Source organism: Simochromis diagramma, unplaced genomic scaffold (genome assembly GCF_900408965.1).
Source record: "Simochromis diagramma unplaced genomic scaffold, fSimDia1.1 OVJJ01000320.1, whole genome shotgun sequence".
Classification (NCBI taxonomy): domain Eukaryota; kingdom Metazoa; phylum Chordata; class Actinopteri; order Cichliformes; family Cichlidae; genus Simochromis; species Simochromis diagramma.
Window position 1 is genome coordinate 1,285,063 of NW_024386773.1, and position 17,146 is coordinate 1,302,208.

The following is a 17,146-nucleotide window of genomic DNA, read 5'->3' on the forward strand; positions in this document are numbered from 1 at the left end:
ACAGACTGATCAGCTGGAACATTTTTAGCTAAACAACTTGCAGTAGTTGACTAAAAAGACAAAGAGAAAAGCAGCACTTTGTGTCTCTCACGTATTTCTATAATTATTGTCCCACAGAGATAGGCATCTCTTAAAAAGTCTTTAAATGCCAATACAAAAACATGCGAAGTACACATCTCCACTCAATTTCTACAATATTTTCAAGTCTGTTCAGTTTTCAGTTCATTAAAAAATCATGTGCTGGTTGTTTGTTTTAAAAGTGTCATCAAAAATGTAAAAAAGAGACTACTAGCTCTGTGACTGGAACATAATGGTATTACATAAGAGGAGCTAAAGAAAACAACATGACCAACTCTTTATGTGAAGAATTAATATCACTTTCAAGGTTTTTTGTTTTTGTTTTAAGATGCGTTGGAGAAATTTATTCTTTTTTTATTTTAAAATTTGTTCTTGGTTTACTTTATATTTTTCAGTTATTTACAAGGTTTATTTGCAGGTTAATGACTGCATAATTTTGTGTTTTGTTTTTGTTGTTTGCCTTTGTAAATCAGCAGGGCAATTTTCTATCTTTGTTTATTCCTTGCCAAACTGGATAAATAAACCACAAAACGCAACTTTCAAGTTTTTGACCTTGGACTTCTTTTGCCTGCGTACAAAATATCACCACAGTGCAGCAGTGGTCACCCATCAAAAACCTGGCAATCACAAATTATTGTTTTTCAGAGGCTAAAGTGGTCTCTTAACCATCTAATATGTCAACTCTCCAATACGAAGTAATGAACAATGACACAGGACGTTCAGTGGATCAGGTGGAATTATAACTGACAATCAACTGTTTATAAAAAACAATTTGATAATAAAAAGCAATAAAGTGTTTTGTCAAAGTTTTATTTACATGTAACATACGGAAAGACTACAATGGATTTACTATATAATAAACAATTAAAAAGGGACAATAAGTGTGTCAAAAGAACAGCCAGTAGAGACAGCACCTGCACCTGCGTCAACAGACTGAAAAAGGATTTTTTATTTTACTATATTTGACTTGGAGAATTTTATTTCATATTGTCCAAACAAAAAGGAACACTGAATTTCAGTTTTGACAACCGGGAAAAATTCTTCAAATGAGGAAAGAAAAAAAAAAAATGAAGCTTCCCAGGTATATCAAGGATTATGAAACACTGAAATAACACAAAGCATTGTGACATTTTTAGGGAACCATGGGTATATCCAGAGTAAGGTGGTATTGTATCAGTATCGGTTTGTGCGCAAATACGATTGCATTTAATTCATGTGGTTTTCCCCTGACAAAATAATGATTTGGAGTAAGTTTTTAAAAAAACAAAAACAAAAAAACAAAACAAAAACCCACACCTCTACAAAAGAAGAAAAATGTAATTTCAGATTTTTGCTGTCACAGGCCAGTTACTGCGATTTCCACAATTCCGAACTACAGAGAACAGCTTTAAGTTTCACAGGAAGCCACTGCTCAGGATTGCAATGCTTAATTTAGCACCAAAAATCAGACAAAAGAGCAGCTTTTGTCATCTAAGGTTTTTCTCTACACGTGAAAATGTGCCTTCTCTACAGCCAAGTGCTCCCACTGCATATTCAGCTGATTTTATTAGCAGTGAGATTCTGGAATTAGCGGTGCACATATAGATCTCACTGCAGTATTTCTGAATTTAACTGCTGAAAACACTCAGAATTTACATTAAGAAAAGCTGCCGTATGTTATCAAACATAATGAAGACCAGAGAAAAATAACGCCACAAGTTTATTTCTGTACAAATAATCCAGATTTTGTATAAACTGTACAATCATTTAAACATGCTCAGACTAAAGAAAAAGTTGTCATAACATTGAATGACTATAAAAGAAATCTGAAAACCAGCAATGTAAATTCACTGTGCATATGTACAATTTATAAATTATATTAACTATGTCATTATTCCTACAACAGATTTTTTCTTCATTGACTGGTTTAGAGTAAGAGGTATAGTTTTTATGGATCACAGACTGGACTGATACCGTTAGGAACGTCTCTTTAGCTTCTCGTGACGCAGACACAGTGGAGCTCCACACCAAAAAGAAGCAGATTGTTGGCAGGCCATTTCAAGAAGTCACTTTTGCTTCAGACTAATGACTCATTCCAGCTCAGTGAAGCGAGCAAACATGGCTTTGCGGACTGCATCTTTGTAGGTGTCTGAAGGAGAGAGGGTGTAGTTGGTTCCTTTAGTGCCGAGTCCAGCTCCCTTTGTTCTTAACTGAGCCTGAGGAGGAAGTCCACAGAGTTGAGTACTTTCTAGAGCTGTATATAGTTACTGAGTCTGATGAACTATTACACCACAACTGTTACAAATACCTCAATTGGTGCTGTGATGCCCTGCTGGTTGCGGCCAAGACCTTTCCCCTCCTTCCAGCCCATTGCCTGCAACATCTTGTTCCCAATATTGTCACTGTTGAGGCCATCTTTAGTGGGCTGTTCATAGTTACTGTACATAAAAGAGCAGAATATCAAATAAAGCCAAGTTTAATGATAAAATAGACTGAAATCACTAGAGGAACGACATTTCACACAAATCAGTAAAATAAACAAAAATGACTGCTTACATGGCTGGCGCTGGTTGGTTAAATTTCTTCTTTTTAGGCACAGGCGGTTCAGGGATGCCATATTTTTCTCTTCTCTCAGCTGCCCTGTCCCTATATTTCATCTATAGAAATATAGAAAAAGAAACAAATAAACACGGTATAATGTACAAAAACAATGTTTAAATGCATTCACATTGAAAAACAAAAGAATGACTCAGAAGTAAGTGGGTGATTCTATATTGAGCTGCACCTCAGTCTCTTTTCTCTCCAGCTCTTCCAGCTCTGCTTCACTCATTTTGGATCTGCGAAGAACTTCCAGGTTTTTCTATGACGAGACCAACGGAATAATGAGCCCTCTCCCTTTTTTTTGGAAATTTTTCATTGTTAGTTCTGAAGATGACACATGTAATGTTACCTTGTGAAGGTCTGAGAGTTGCTGATGTCGGATTAGACTCTCTTTATTGGGAAACTGTCTCCTACACAGTAAGCATGCTAATTTTTTCCAGTCTGTCAGCTTGTCCTGGCTTATATCACCACCATCAGGTTCTGCTCCTCCCTCCTCAGGGTCACTGTCTCCACTGTAGGCAGCCACAAGGCCACACTAACCACACCAAGGATAAACATACATAAATATTAGCTTATTACTAAGGGTAACAGATTTTTGAATTCATGCAAAATCTGACATTATCATCTTCATACAGAAGTATAGCCAACTAAAATGAGAGATGCAGAAAATACTCACCTTTGAAGAGGTGACTGAGGTGGTTGATGGCTCTTCTTCAGGGGCCCTTAGCATCTCTGGGATGAGTCTGTCTAGACTTACCTGCTGGAAAAGGGAAGTGGAACCATTAAAGACATAGAAGCTTTACACATGCAGTCCCAGAACTTTGTTACGTATCGAAGCCTAATGAGATACCTTCTTTTCAAACAATGTGTATCCAGCATCAGCAGCTGCTGCCTCCTTTCTTTCTTCTTGACTAATAGGCTGAAAGCTACTTTTGAAGTTTTCCTTTTGCTTGTTGAGACTTTTAGCCCACCGTTCCATGTCCTTAGCAATCTGTAGGATTTTTAAAATATAGTAAAGTGCACAAAGAAACGAGTGAACTGAAAATGTGTGAAAGTTGTTTCAGGCATAATAAAAATGTTAATGCAGGACTTTGAACACACCTGCTGAGCTGTCTTGCTTTTGGGCTTCTCTTTTTTCTCCTTGCCCTCTTTCAGTTCTTTGGTGCCTGTTGCTGCAGAACCACCTGTTTTGCCATCATTTTGTCCAGTGCCTGTGCTGGCAGGTACGTATGTCTGCTTCTCACTGTCCCAGTAAAGAAACTGCTGAGTCTGAGAATTGTAGTAATACTGAAAGTAGAAACGGCAATTTGCATGTTAAAAAAAAACAAAAAACGAAGAAGATCAATTACACATAAATGCACAGATCAGACAGAAAAACATGCAACTCACACAAGGTGGATGTGCACTACTTACCTGTGTATTTGGGTCATAGTAGAGGCCAGTCTGAGGATCGTAATAGTAGCCAGAAGACTCATCATATTGATAGGTGGATGTATCAGGAACAGCTGTGAATTAGCAAAGACAACAGCATTAACAATGGTGGTAAAAATCTTTCTTGGCAAATTAGAAAAGACAGGGATAGAAATAAAGACGCATTCCAGATTTAACTGTTAACTAACACAATTAATAAAATGAAAAGCTTTAAAGAATTAAGCATTAGCAATTATGTACAACATTAAACAATCTCAGATATCATGCCCCGCACATTTGGTTAGGTCTAAGGAATAACAGATTAACACAGTCCTTTTAAACTACAGGCTGGAGACTGAAGTTCTATCCAGGTTCTATACATAGAAACACTTCAACACACATGACAGTGACCTTGGGAAAACTGTCATGTTTCTATGCACGTCACAGTTCAGCAGTGTTGGTTTAAAGGGATCTTATGTGCTCATACCAATGTTGGTGTCCGCCGCCTGTTCAGAGGCTGTTAATGTCCCCGCAGTGGTAACAGTGGCAGCTGCTAAAGCAGCAGCTGGCAAAGAAGCAGCTTCAATTCCTGAAATGTGTCCAGCCTGGGGTTTTGCCTCCAACTGTTGGGCAAGTGGCAATGCCTACAATCAATAAACAGTTTATTTAAGATCATTTGGAGATTGTTGAATCAGTAATTTACACAGTATTATAAATTTATCTTATTACAGAATTATCAACCGTGTACATTACCTGCACAGCAGGCTGTGCAATTATATGGGGTTGGTAGACTTGTGCGTTCTGTGATATCACAACTCCAACTGCAGTTGGAACAATCTTTACACCCGGGGCAGCTGTAAGTTCAAAAACAAAAAAATGAAACAAAACTCAAGATCATGATGCAAACAAAGTCCAATTATTATATTTTTCAAAGTTTACAGAAAATCTCAGAGCATTTTTTCTAGAAACAGTAACTTAGCATTTGTTGCGCTTCTCTGAGGATGCACACACATAAAGCCGAGCAAAGGGTCACAGTGGCTTGCAAAGCAGCCGCTGTGCACGCATTCAAAATCTTAACTACTTGTTAACGCCAAAATGCCTATTAGAATACAGACAAAAATGATGGAAACAACCACATTAAACATATCAGTTTAACTGAAGCTCATAAAACTATAAATTCAGTGTGAACAAATGTTAGAACAGCTTGTAGTCTTGTCTAATCACAACCACATAAAGAAAAAAAATTGGAGACACTAATTTTCAAATGTTAAAATGATATAGTGAACAATTAGCTACAGAACCAATATTTTAAACAGAGTTTAGAAGTTCTTTACCTCCTAGAATTCCATTTCCCTGAGAGGTGCTGATTGCTGCTCCTTGCTGGTAGTATGTCTGGTAATCCTGGGGAAAAAAAAAAAAAAAAAAAAAAAAAAGTGTTTGTACATTTATAATGTCATTATATTAGATACACCCACACGTTTTCTCTGAATGGCTGTAGAGTTACACAGCTGCCACTGAATGATGATACAGAGCTGTATCTCACTGATACTGAGAAGTCGAAAATTACCTTCTAGGTCTTGGTAATGTAACCATAATTTTCTTCTTACTAACCTGGGACATGGGAGTATAACCTTCCTGTAGGTAGCTGTACTCTGACATTCCCTCTGAGCTCTGCTGTGGCTGAAAAGGAAAACACCAATTACGACTCTGTGATATCAAAAATGGAAGGTGATAGACAGAAAAAGGACCTACCTGACTTGAGGACCACTGGGCTGCAGCAATAGCTGTGCTGGCCACAGAGAAGGCACTGACACGATTTCCATCAGGGAGTAAAAGGTCCCTAAAAAAGAAAAGGGAAAAAAATGATATTCACCTGAGTGAAGCTCAATCTTTCTTTATATTGTGAATCAAAACAGGCAACTTGAGGAACCAGGAAAAGGTTAGCCTAAGGCTAACATTTAAAGGGTTAAGAGCATAGATGGAGTTAAACCACACAGCCTCGCTGCTTTTAACCACAGCAACTTGTGGTGGCACAAACTAGACCTCTAATCATCACTTTCAACTCTCTAGTAAAGACTTCCAATGTGGTGAAATCTTTTTATGACAGTCTTGAGTTGCTAAAGCAACTCGAGAGAATGCAAACTTGAATATGTAAGACCAAAATCATGTCAACAATTAAGTGAGCAGATGGGGCTTTGTTGCATTTGCTACATCAACCTTTATGGCTAACGTTTCGTTAGTGACACCAGTTATTTAGAAAGCAGCCCAGAAAAAGCCATACTGAGGCCATTCCTGCATTTAAAAAAGAAAAAAACAAAAAAAACAAGTGAGGACTACTTACTTTCTAGCACTCTTGGCATAATCCACCCCAATTGTTTTTCCATCTAGTTTTAAGGGAGGCTGCAGTCCTTGAAGGATTGTTAGCAGCTGAGATGCTTCCTGTTAAAATGATTGATAATATGTTAAGTTATATACAAAACTTTTTTCAAAGGGAAAGCTTTTTCCATCTGTACATATTAAAGAATTACCAGAGGTGAAGACAGCTGCACAAAGGCAAAGCCTCTGTTCTGGCCCGTTTGCTTGTCCTTAATAAGACGAATGTTGTTGGATGATAGATTGGCATATGGTGCCAGGGCAGTCATGATGGCTTCCACTGTGGTCATAGGAGCAATATTTCTAAGGATGATTGCTGATGGGACAAAAGATGATATTTAGGGAAAGAATACTATAAATAGAGATATTTTGCTTTGAAACTAAGCAAATGAAACTGCTTCAGTAATGAAGAAACTCTTACTATCGCCATAGAAATCTCCGCTGGGTTGAGTTTCAGGAACTCCAGTGTTATTGGTCGCTTCACTTTCTGTTGAGAGAAAGACAGAAGTAAGAAGTGCATTAACACAACCTCCAGAAGTGAGAGACTGCAACCAAACCAAAAAAAAAAAAAAAAAAAAAAAAAAAAAAAAAAAAAAAAAAAAGGTATAAAATGGTGTATTAAAAAAAAAAAAAAAAAAAAAAAAAAAAATTCTCTTTAAAAGATAGTGTCAACACTATGTGCCCATTTCATGAACTACACTGTCTGTTGTGTTTCACGTTTTCTTTTATATTATTCAGGCCAATTAGCACTGATACACCTTACTAGACAGAGTGACATTCCTTAAAAATCCACATCATCTCACAGCTACAAAAACAAACTTGGTGTTGCATCCCAGCCCTGTGGACTCAGGCTGCTCAGATGTCTGCAGTCAGTGGCCTCTTGTTGATTTAACTACTTACCAGCTTTGGCTGCTCCACACCTGAAGCACTTCAGCCTCCTCCGGAAATTGTACAGGCCACACTGCAAGTAACCGTTCACATCATTTTGATTATACACCTACTAAAGCCCTGAACAGTGCTGCCTCAGAGAACAGGCAACTATATTGGTACTGCATACCATACTTACCTAAGACACAACCTAACCTTTACCACTTATCCAAATGTAGGTGTACAACAAAATAAGATGACAGGATTGCAAAATTTGATGCTTACAGGCCTATCTCAAGTGTGTGCAGTGTTCTTTAGAAGAAAATGTTGGATAATGAGACCATGAAACCGAGACATTAACTTACTGTGCTGCAGAGCCAGTCTTCATACTTGTTTCTGGGGTGACTGTAGTGCATGTCTACGGTTTTTCCTTGGATGGTCAGACGTTTCTGAAAGAGGAGAACAAAATCATCCAAGTGTTCATGGAGGGAACTCGTCTCATCAAAAGAGCAAGCAGTTTTGGAAGGGAGAGGGGACGGGGGAGAGGGACCCCCAACAGATAGCCTTTGAGTTACAGACAGGCACATGACGTGTATGTGAGCATGATGTAAAGAGGGTTCTTTTGGTGTTTGGGACCCGAGTGCCCAGGCTGAGCTGGAGCAAAGTGTACAATGTGACCCTAACAGACTTTCCTGACTGCTTTCCAAAGAAAAAAAAATGTATGGGCTTCTCAAAAAACAAAACAGAAGAAAATTCTGTTAAAAAGATTAAGAAAATACAAAAATAACAATTCCCAGTATTTGGGGTAAGCTTGCAAAGGAAAAAAAAAAAAAAAAAAAAGAAAAGAAAAAAAGAATGGGGTTACACTGAAATCTGAAAATAACTAATATAGCCATGATCTGCAAGGCAAAGATGGTGTGTTCATCAAATCTAAATGCAGATTTTTAAAGAGATCACTTAACAAAACCAGAAAATTTTCTTGAAGCTTATTGCCCAATACAATTAACTATAAAAATATATTAAAATATGACATTGTAAATAATAATATAATCATCTCTATATTTGCTCTATTGTATTCAGTTTGTTTTTTCCAGTTTTTTTTTCCTCTATACAGTTTCCACACTACGTATTCAATACATTCTGGTTGCCTTTTGGGTTATTTTTCCAGATCCCCAAGATTAAAACTAGACTTGGCGATTGTGAAGCAACCTGATTGGTCTCCATCCATCGTGTAGCATCTTGCAAGTGATAAAAGTCCACGAAGGCGAAACCACGGCTTATACCTAGAGACAGCATTCAAATATAGACGGGAGGCGTGTTAGTTAAGAGTCCAAGGGCATATTATTCAAACTCTTCCACAAACTGCTTCCCGACCCAGGGCCAGATTGGTACACAATAGCCCACTCCTTAGGAGTTTTACCATAGCAAGTAATCCTGCAGAATACAACTGTTTGAACCACACTCAACATCAACATGAGTCTGCCAGCTGACTTACTCATAGCAATCAATGCTGCTCTTACTTACCTTAAATGGCTCCACAGTGTACAAGATAAGCCTTGAATCAATATTCTTACAACCTTTTCAAGTACTTTGATATAGTCATCTCCTAACTTCTATGGGAAAATGGGTCTGAATGGAAGCAGATTGGCTCTATGGTCAAAGACTTGGGGAAGGTCGGAGTCCGTCACATGACTGGTTCTCACCTGTTCTCTTTTTCATCAGCCTGACATCCACTGGCTGGGGTCCCTCAAGTTGGTCAATGGCAAAACGAATCTAAACAACAACATGCAGAGGCTGCTTAACATCATAATTCAATCATTCATTCATTAATACATTTAGAAAGGTACTTGCACAATAAAAACAAAGAAAAGGAACAAAAGGGTGCACACGACCAGTGCAACTGAATACTTACATCATCCTCAGTGACATGAGGAGACAGACCCCCCAGCATGATGGTCTTGCTCTTCTTCTCATCCCCTGGTTCCCTTCGATAGTCCTGCTCTTGGTAGTCACCATCTGAGTGATAACCATCTTCTGATCTATCACTGTTACGACGCTTCCTCTCCCTTTGCTTTAACACAAAACAACAACAGCTGCTAAGTGTCATTGGACAATTGTTTTTTCAAATGCAGTATTAAAACCCAAGTGCTATTAGGACAAGCACCTCTGGGCTTTCTCGTGATCCTCTGCGATCTCCTTCATAACGATCACCACGTCTCTCGTCACCCCAGCGGCGCATGTTGTGTTCACCACGTTCTTGGTCTCGCTCACGTCTGTCGCGCCACTCAGACTCATCACGGCACTGGTCAGAACCATATCTACCGCTACGTTCTGTTCGACTAATCCTATTCAGAAGGACATTACAAAAAATAAAATAAAATAAGTCAAACAGGAGCACAACTAATACTGCAATAAACAAACCAACTTAGCACACCTTAGTGTTCAACATGTATAACATTTCAATCACTTTGTTACCATTTTAGTTTTATCATGACTCCAGCCTTGAACAATGCATTGTCATACTCCATTGTCAATCTCAGTTAATCTTAGCACTGTCATGCCAAAAAAAAAAAAAAAAAAAAAAAAAAAACTGCTGGAATTCAAACTGCTGTAAGTGACTTGTTGGCCGATAGTCTGTCAAACATATCTGAAACACCTCTAACGTGAATGATGACCTTTTTTTTTGCACTGGAAAAACGATTCTTGTGACCTGATTGAAGCAGTTTTTGGCCAGGTGAAATTTATAAATCCTTTATTCATGTGCATGAAAAATGTCAGATTTTCAATCGCTGTGACATGTTTTTTTTCTTTTAAGCTGTATTTTTTTTTTTTAAAGGAAAGATTGTAGCTTCTACCTTCTGACAGGAATATGTCTGCCGGAGAGGGCACCAGAAATTGCAACAAATGTAACATATCAGTTCTTTAAAGATACTTTAAAGTGGCTGAAAGTGACTTAATTGATTGCAATGTAGAAAAAAGCACGCACAATACACCAATATAGGCAAAAAATGTTACTCATATAAAAAAAAACACAACAACAAAAACAACCCCCCCCAAAACAACAACATTGGCAGATAATCACTTTTACATTCTTGTATTGTCCTAACTTTTTATTCGAATTACGTAACACGTTTTACGAGAGAATTTGATGGCAATAAAACTGTTTACCTGTAGTATTATCGAAAAAAAATTTAGCCTTTTTTATTTTTTGGTTTAAAAAGAAATTCCATGTAAGGGTTTACATATCTGGAAAAGCTGGTAGAAATCACCGCTACTTTTGTCTGCCATTTCAGTTTAAACACAACTTTTGAATACTATTTGGTTAAACATATCCCCTAAACTCGGAACATGTATCAGAAACGGGAAAAACACAGGATTCCCACTATGATAAGCCACACCTACCATGGTGAGCTGCACTGGCATTTAACGTTGCTACTCACCTTTTGTCAGCCCCCATATTTCTTACAGCTTCCGCACTCACACGACCTCTAGAAAACAGAAAAAAAAAACGTTAAAAATATACGTAGCGGTTTTACTCCTTTACACATAACAATTCTCCGTGTAGTCGAGTGAACTCGTTTAGCGTGAGAGAAACAAAAACCAAAGCCCTCCTTTTTCTTCATTCCATAATATGGAGCTAGACGTCATCAAACGGACGTCTCTTAAGCCAAAATCAACGGTGCTAACAAGAGACCGCGAAAGCTTTAGTTTCAACTCTGAACGTGAAGCAACTTACCAGTGTAAGCTTTTATGATGGGGTTTTTTTTTTCACCCGCAATATTATTTTTTCAAAACGGTAATAGAAAAATTGCGGAGAAGAAAATTCATCTCACGTCCAAAGACTTATCTGCGATGGCACCTTCTTTATCCCAAGATGCATTGGTGTCACCCGGTGCATTATGGGTAATGGAAAAGTCAGCCCCGAGTTTGCCTTACAGGCATGGAGTGGTCTCTCAGCCTGGTTGTTTTCTCACTCTTCCGTAGTTAGTTGTTAAGACTTACTGGGGTTACATGTTGTTATAATTATCATAACAAACAAAACAAAACATAAAACCCCAACAAAGCGTATATATACGTTTATTGGTATTTAAATATAGAGCATGGTTAGTTTTTTTTCGTTTTCTTGAAATTAACAAATCATTGGCAAAGAAGACTTTAAAGTAGTAGCTAATTAAGGTTTAAACGTTTGAGTGGAAAAATGGTGGATAAGATAAATTAACCTATACAAGCTAGGATGAAGCAGCATGATGGCACTGTTGTTAGAACTCTTGTCTCATAATAAGAAAGTCCTGGGTTTCTAAAGTCCTTCTTTGTGTAGTTTGTCTTCTCCATAAATTGTGTATCCTCTCACAGTAAATGTGCGTTGCTACTTTTATTTTCTTAAAACGTTTGGTGGTTTAGTGAGTGCTCAGTTGGGTAGAAAAGCCTGGACGGACAACAAAGGGATATAGCGTAGTGCTGCCTGTGAGGGAAAACCCAGGACAAAATTATCACATCTCGCAGATTTCCGCCATTTCATTGGCTGTTTTCGTTACATTTTCGTAATAGCAGTATATGGATGCGTTCTGAAAGCGCTTAATCCCGCTGCTGTTAGAATTTCCCTGCAGGTTTTTCATGGAATTGAAAATTGTTAATGTTCTACTGGACACATAATTAAATTACCGTCATGCTATAACCACGCTTTTTATTTGTAACACACGCTATTAATAATTCAATTCAACCAGAATGCACATTACTCTTTATGCAAGTATGATTTATTATTCATAAAACATTTGTTACACATTAATGCCATTGCAATGAATTCTTCTAACTGTACCAAAACCTGTATACAATAGCAATCTGACCCATTTAATATGTTGTTTCATGTCAAGCTCTAGTCTATATACACTACAAGTTTGTATAAACATTGTGTGTCTGTCTGATTACATAATAGTCATAACTAGACCCATCTTCAACATAGCAACATAACTGTTGAAAAAAAGTTAAGTTCAGCTACAATGTTATTTAAGGTATTTTATTACAGTAGTTAAATTCAGAAACATCACCAAACACTTTACTGTACAAGGAGGCCCTTATTAAATGTAAGTACACAATAATAGTTCATCTTGGCACAGGCGAATGTTCCTCTTTTGATACAGCTTTCATTTGGAAGTGACACTGTACACAACACAGATGGTCAAACTGCAGTGATACAAAATTTATAAATCATAATTGTGCTCCAGACTTATTTTAAACCAATACTAGTGGAGCTTAGTTTTGTTTTGTAATAGAATATAATGATGCTTGAATCAATGGTAGCCAAGTTAGACACACATCTTCTGTACAAATGCGTCATGAGATAAAATAACACAAAATCCAGCCATATAATATATTTTATTTAAAAAAAAAAAAAGGTCCACATCGTCCAAAAATAGGAGGGTGGAGTCCATCACACTTAGTCCAAAAATTCAGGGTGAGGGATGGCAGGTAGGTTGGGGGGTGTTATGAGTTTTAATGGCCACTTCTAGGTCAGGGTTTCTCCTTTTGTCACCTACAATAAGAGACATGTTTATGTAATGGGTATGGTTACTTGACAAAAAGACAAAGTCAAACAAAGAAATAAAGGCACTTTACATCCAGTTAACTTACCCTTGCCTCAATGTATTCAATCCTCCTCTCCAGCGCTGTCAGCTTCTCGTTGAGTGTGGCCAAACGAGATCGACACGACATGTCTGATGGAGAATTAAAAAAAAAAAAAAAAAAACTAGAACGTTTAGAGGTTACCACGACGAAGCATGACATTGTCATCAATTTTTCAATAGCTGCTTAACAAAGATGCACACCGTCACTTTGGGTTAAAAAGGTTTAAAGGGCACATCCGCATACATGTTGCCCGACAACACTAGCATTAGCGGTTACGGCAGCCTGCTAATGCTTTCCTATCGTCTGTCGAATCTGGTATATTAATAAATTCATTAATACGACCGACTCTTAAAGGACAGCTAGTTGGAGCAAAATGTAAGCCGATTCCTCTTCAAAATGTCACAATCCTCCTCCAAAACAAAAACAAGCTGACCGCTAACAGCCGCGCTAACTGCTAGCTGGGAGTGGCCATTGAAAACATCAACATCAATGCTAACAGCTGGCTGAACTAGCTAACTTCAGCTAGTTTGTTAAAAGCTTACCAAACGAGTTAAGAAAGTCGGCGATCTTCTTGATGCTGCTTGTAATTACTTCTATGTACTCTCGATTCGCCCAGTCTTGGTGAATCTCTCTTTGCACTGGATCTTCCTGGCCAGCCATGTTGGACGAGTTGCAGTATCCCTCTGCTTTCACCCAGGAAGTACCGGAAAGTGTTGCGTCGATGTGAAAATATTATACAACACTTTTTTCCCCCATGAAGATTCTATTTACCGAAATTTCCTAAGTTTCCTACATACATTTCTGAAGGATATTTGTGTGTATTTTTATAGAAATGAGCACAACACAATTTTTCTTTCGGTTGCTACCTTTAGGGGTCGCCACAGCGGGTCACCTACTTCCATCTCACTCTATCCCTAACATCTCACTCTATCTAACATCCTTCTCTGTCACACCAACCCTTTGTATGTCCTCCTTCGCTTCATCCGTGAAGCTCCTCTGAGGATTTCATCTTCTCCTCCTGCCTGGCAGTTTCATATTCAACATCATTTGTTTGATATATCCACTATGTGTCCTCTGAACATGTCAATAGCACCTCAGAGTTGCTTTTCTAACGTTTCCTCTAAACTGCTGAAACTGAGCTGTTCCTATGATGGTACTTATTTCTAATCCAGCTCATCACTCCCAATGAAAATCTTAGCATCTTCAAGTCTGCCACCTTCAGCTCAGCCTCCTTTTGTTTTTGGAGTTCCACCATGTCCAAACTATACTAGGTCTCAATACTGTCTTGTAGTGAGAACTTTCCTTTCACTTTTGTTGCTATTTTTTGGTCACAATTCATCCCCGACATTCATCTCTACTCACTCCACCCTGCTTGCACTCTCTTCTTCACCTCTCTCGTGCACTGTCCATAGTTTTGGATGGTTGAACCCAGGTATTAAAACTCATCCACCTTCACTACCTCTCATTGCATCTTCAGTCTTAAACCTGTTTTCATCTCATTCTGTCTTGCTTCTACTTTTATTCCTCTTCTCTCAAGCGCATACCTCTCCCTGCTCCCTACTGTCACTACAGAGCACAATGCCTCATCTGAACATCGCAGTCCACAAAGACTCCTGCCTGATGTAAACCGTCTACCTGTCCATTACCATTGCAAATAAGAAATGAGCACAACACAAGTATTATAATAACATTTATTTCTTCTTTTAAGTCAAGGAAGTGAAAATATTTGCGATCTTATTAAAGACATTCACAATGGTCGTCAAACTTTTACATTTTTATCAGAAACCCCTCCACAAAAACATTTAAAGGAGTGTCGTCATTGAGTTAAAAGGCTGAACAATCCAGTAGTGGATGTCATTTAAAATATCACAAACAAACCCAGGCCTGCTACAACATTTTTGGAACTTGAGATCTGAAAGCATGACAAATTATCCTAATATGTGTATGTGCTGACTGATCTTTCTGAACTGTTATGTTTTAAATCACCCATAAAATTTCCCAGCACACTTTATTTGAGTCTCTTAAGTAGCTCTTTAATATCTGCCTTGATGTCACTTGTCAGGAAATTTCTGCTGTAGCGCTTGTAGGGTTCCCCATCAGGACCAACCAGGAACTTCTCAAAGTTCCAGGATACGTCATTCCTACACACTGGACTCCAAATGATGTACTTTGGATCATTCATGAGACCCAGGGCATCATCGCAGGGGAATGGAAGTTTTTCCTTCAGATAGACAAACAAGGGGTGGGCATCCTTTCCGTTCACATCCACCTTCTCGAGGAGCTGGAACTTTGGTTCAAAGCCATTCCCTGGACGGACATACTTCAGAGATCTTAGGATTTCATCGTTCTTGCAGTTCTCCTGTTGCACCAAAACACAAGCACTGTTAGATAGATGTAGACATTAAAGTGGGGTTTCAATTAAACAAGCTAAATAAGAGGAATTGTAGTGTAACCTACATTTCCTCTAGAGTACTTAGGTGCAGTATAGAGGCAGGTGTATTTGTATTTGAGATTTATTCGCTAATTTACACTTTGTATTGTATTTTTCTGGTTCATGACATTTTAGCAGTAAATAATCGTGTTTATGAACCTGATAAATGTATCCGACAGATATGGTATTTGGACAGATTCATATTTACCATAGAACATCGTTGAAAATTTAGGATATTAGAAAATAATGCGCTGTATTATATATAAAAATCAATATTGTTAGCAGCATTGTCATACCAGGAGCTTATAAATATTATAAATATGCAAGCTAAAATGTTGCTTTGACACTGATAATTTGCTAATATTTTAGTAACAATCAGAATACTTTTAATAAGACACTTCATGTAATATATTACTTTTTTAAATATGACACTTCACATGTATTTGAACACTTACTGCCCACTTTAGTTGAACTAAAAGATTCCTAAAGTTAAAACTGTTTCATGTCAGACTGATAACACACACGCATGTCTGTAAACTCGTGTTACTAAAATACGGACGGCTCTCAGGTCATATTTCTCACATGTCAAGAATAAGGAAGCTAGGCCTGGATTTGGCTAGTCCGGAGTTTTGGTCACCTCATAAACATTACTCTCTCTCTCTCAAGTAAAAAACAAACACGCTTTGTACCTGATGTCCAAACTGATTGCAGGGTACACCCAAAATAACGAGACCTTCGGCGGAGTAGCGAGAATGAAGCTCGTTCATTTGAGTGTAGTCCCTGGTTGTCGTTCCTCAGAGAGACGCCACATTTTCAATAAGTACAACTTTGTCCTTTAGTGCAGAGAAACGGAGAGTTTCTCCAGACAACAGCTTAGCTGTCAGGTCGTAAAACCTTTTCAAATGGCCAGCCATTGTTAAAAAATCCAGATGATTTAGACTTCTGAAACCGTGAACTCGGATTAAAAAGCTTTTCCTTATCACGTTTCAAATTTGCTCCAAGTCCAGCCCTCGCTTTTATTCTTAGGGCGGGACAAGTAGCCTATCTAACAACACCCCTCAGTGCAAATGCAAATTATTATTATTTGTATTATTATTATTAGTAGTATTGTTTTATTATCGTTTTGCAGAAAGACTTAAAGCATTTAATTTTCACCTGCTATCGAAATCTCTCTCTATTTTTAAAAAAAAATGTATTTCTTTATAGATACCGATCTATAAAAATAAAGTTGCACAAGAATTTAACAAATGTGGTAATCCAGTATGGCAATTATCATTGTTTCTAACCACTTGAGGAAGTCACTGACGTCTAAATCTCCAATCAAAATAAGTAAAGAAAAATGACATAATAGTTTTTACTTAGCAAATATTTATTAAATGACCACTGCCAATTTTGATATTGGACACGTACACAAACCTACACAACCGAAACTGCAGAAACTCTGTTAGCAAAACGTATTTCACATCGGTATGTCTTAAGAGATTTACAGTTTGTTTACAACAACCCCCCCTTTTTGTGTGCATGAATGGTACTTTCCAGGAAGTCGCAGGAAGTGAATTTATTTATTGCTTAGTGAAATGACTTGAGAACTAATGACTGGAGAAGTGGAAAACACACAAACCATGCTGTTAAACATGGTGTCTTTTTTTTTTTTAAAAATAAGAGCCATAGCTGTGTTCACTTATGGCTCCCCCTGTGGGTAAACAATCATGTCAGACTATATGAATGTGTGTGTGGTCAGTATCCTGATATCCTGCTATCCGTTACATCTTGTATTCGGGAATC

The 17,146-nt window shown here is 37.9% G+C and overlaps 3 protein-coding genes across 4 annotated transcripts; all 3 read right to left on the reverse strand.

Annotated features, from left to right (window-relative positions):
• Positions 1-872: 872 nt before the first annotated feature.
• On the reverse strand, positions 873-11,184 carry LOC120715161 (RNA-binding protein 5-like). 2 transcript variants are annotated; one of them, XM_040002010.1, is made up of 25 exons: positions 11,045-11,184; positions 10,749-10,796; positions 9,473-9,653; positions 9,221-9,379; positions 9,012-9,081; positions 8,518-8,591; positions 7,674-7,757; positions 7,342-7,402; positions 6,863-6,928; positions 6,597-6,757; positions 6,410-6,507; positions 5,821-5,908; positions 5,680-5,748; positions 5,403-5,469; positions 4,822-4,922; positions 4,556-4,691; positions 4,072-4,163; positions 3,760-3,945; positions 3,509-3,649; positions 3,335-3,418; positions 3,008-3,193; positions 2,843-2,917; positions 2,614-2,714; positions 2,366-2,495; positions 873-2,273 (listed from the first exon to the last, which is right to left on the reverse strand). In XM_040002010.1, exons 2-25 carry the CDS (start codon positions 10,763-10,765, stop codon positions 2,148-2,150), a joined length of 2,553 nt encoding a protein of 850 aa, XP_039857944.1. In that variant the 5' UTR covers positions 10,766-10,796; positions 11,045-11,184; the 3' UTR covers positions 873-2,147. The 2 variants fall into 2 exon arrangements, with proteins under 2 accessions (XP_039857944.1, XP_039857934.1); XM_040002000.1 differs by having other exon boundaries at positions 4,556-4,712; positions 11,045-11,183.
• An 856-nt stretch (positions 11,185-12,040) lies between these two features.
• On the reverse strand, positions 12,041-13,706 carry brk1 (BRICK1 subunit of SCAR/WAVE actin nucleating complex). Its single transcript, XM_040002069.1, has 3 exons — positions 13,473-13,706; positions 12,937-13,019; positions 12,041-12,838 (listed from the first exon to the last, which is right to left on the reverse strand). Exons 1-3 carry the CDS (start codon positions 13,588-13,590, stop codon positions 12,812-12,814), a joined length of 228 nt encoding a protein of 75 aa, XP_039858003.1. The 5' UTR covers positions 13,591-13,706; the 3' UTR covers positions 12,041-12,811.
• A 901-nt stretch (positions 13,707-14,607) lies between these two features.
• gpx1a (glutathione peroxidase 1a) lies at positions 14,608-16,383 on the reverse strand. Its single transcript, XM_040002058.1, has 2 exons — positions 16,051-16,383; positions 14,608-15,289 (listed from the first exon to the last, which is right to left on the reverse strand). Exons 1-2 carry the CDS (start codon positions 16,273-16,275, stop codon positions 14,939-14,941), a joined length of 576 nt encoding a protein of 191 aa, XP_039857992.1. The 5' UTR covers positions 16,276-16,383; the 3' UTR covers positions 14,608-14,938.
• Positions 16,384-17,146: the final 763 nt, after the last annotated feature.

Coding starts and splice junctions, on each gene's coding strand:
- LOC120715161 (XM_040002000.1), bottom strand. Junction 5,909..6,409: donor TATGCCAAGAGTGCTAGAAA/GTAAGTAGTCCT, acceptor TTTCTTTTTTAG/GGACCTTTTACTCCCTGATG. Junction 3,419..3,508: donor ACACATTGTTTGAAAAGAAG/GTATCTCATTAG, acceptor TCCCTTTTCCAG/CAGGTAAGTCTAGACAGACT.
- brk1 (XM_040002069.1), bottom strand. CDS start 13,590: ATGGCTGGCCAGGAAGATCCAGTGCAAAGAGAGATTCACCAAGACTGG. Junction 13,020..13,472: donor CGACTTTCTTAACTCGTTTG/GTAAGCTTTTAA, acceptor ATTCTCCATCAG/ACATGTCGTGTCGATCTCGT. Junction 12,839..12,936: donor TTGAATACATTGAGGCAAGG/GTAAGTTAACTG, acceptor CTCTTATTGTAG/GTGACAAAAGGAGAAACCCT.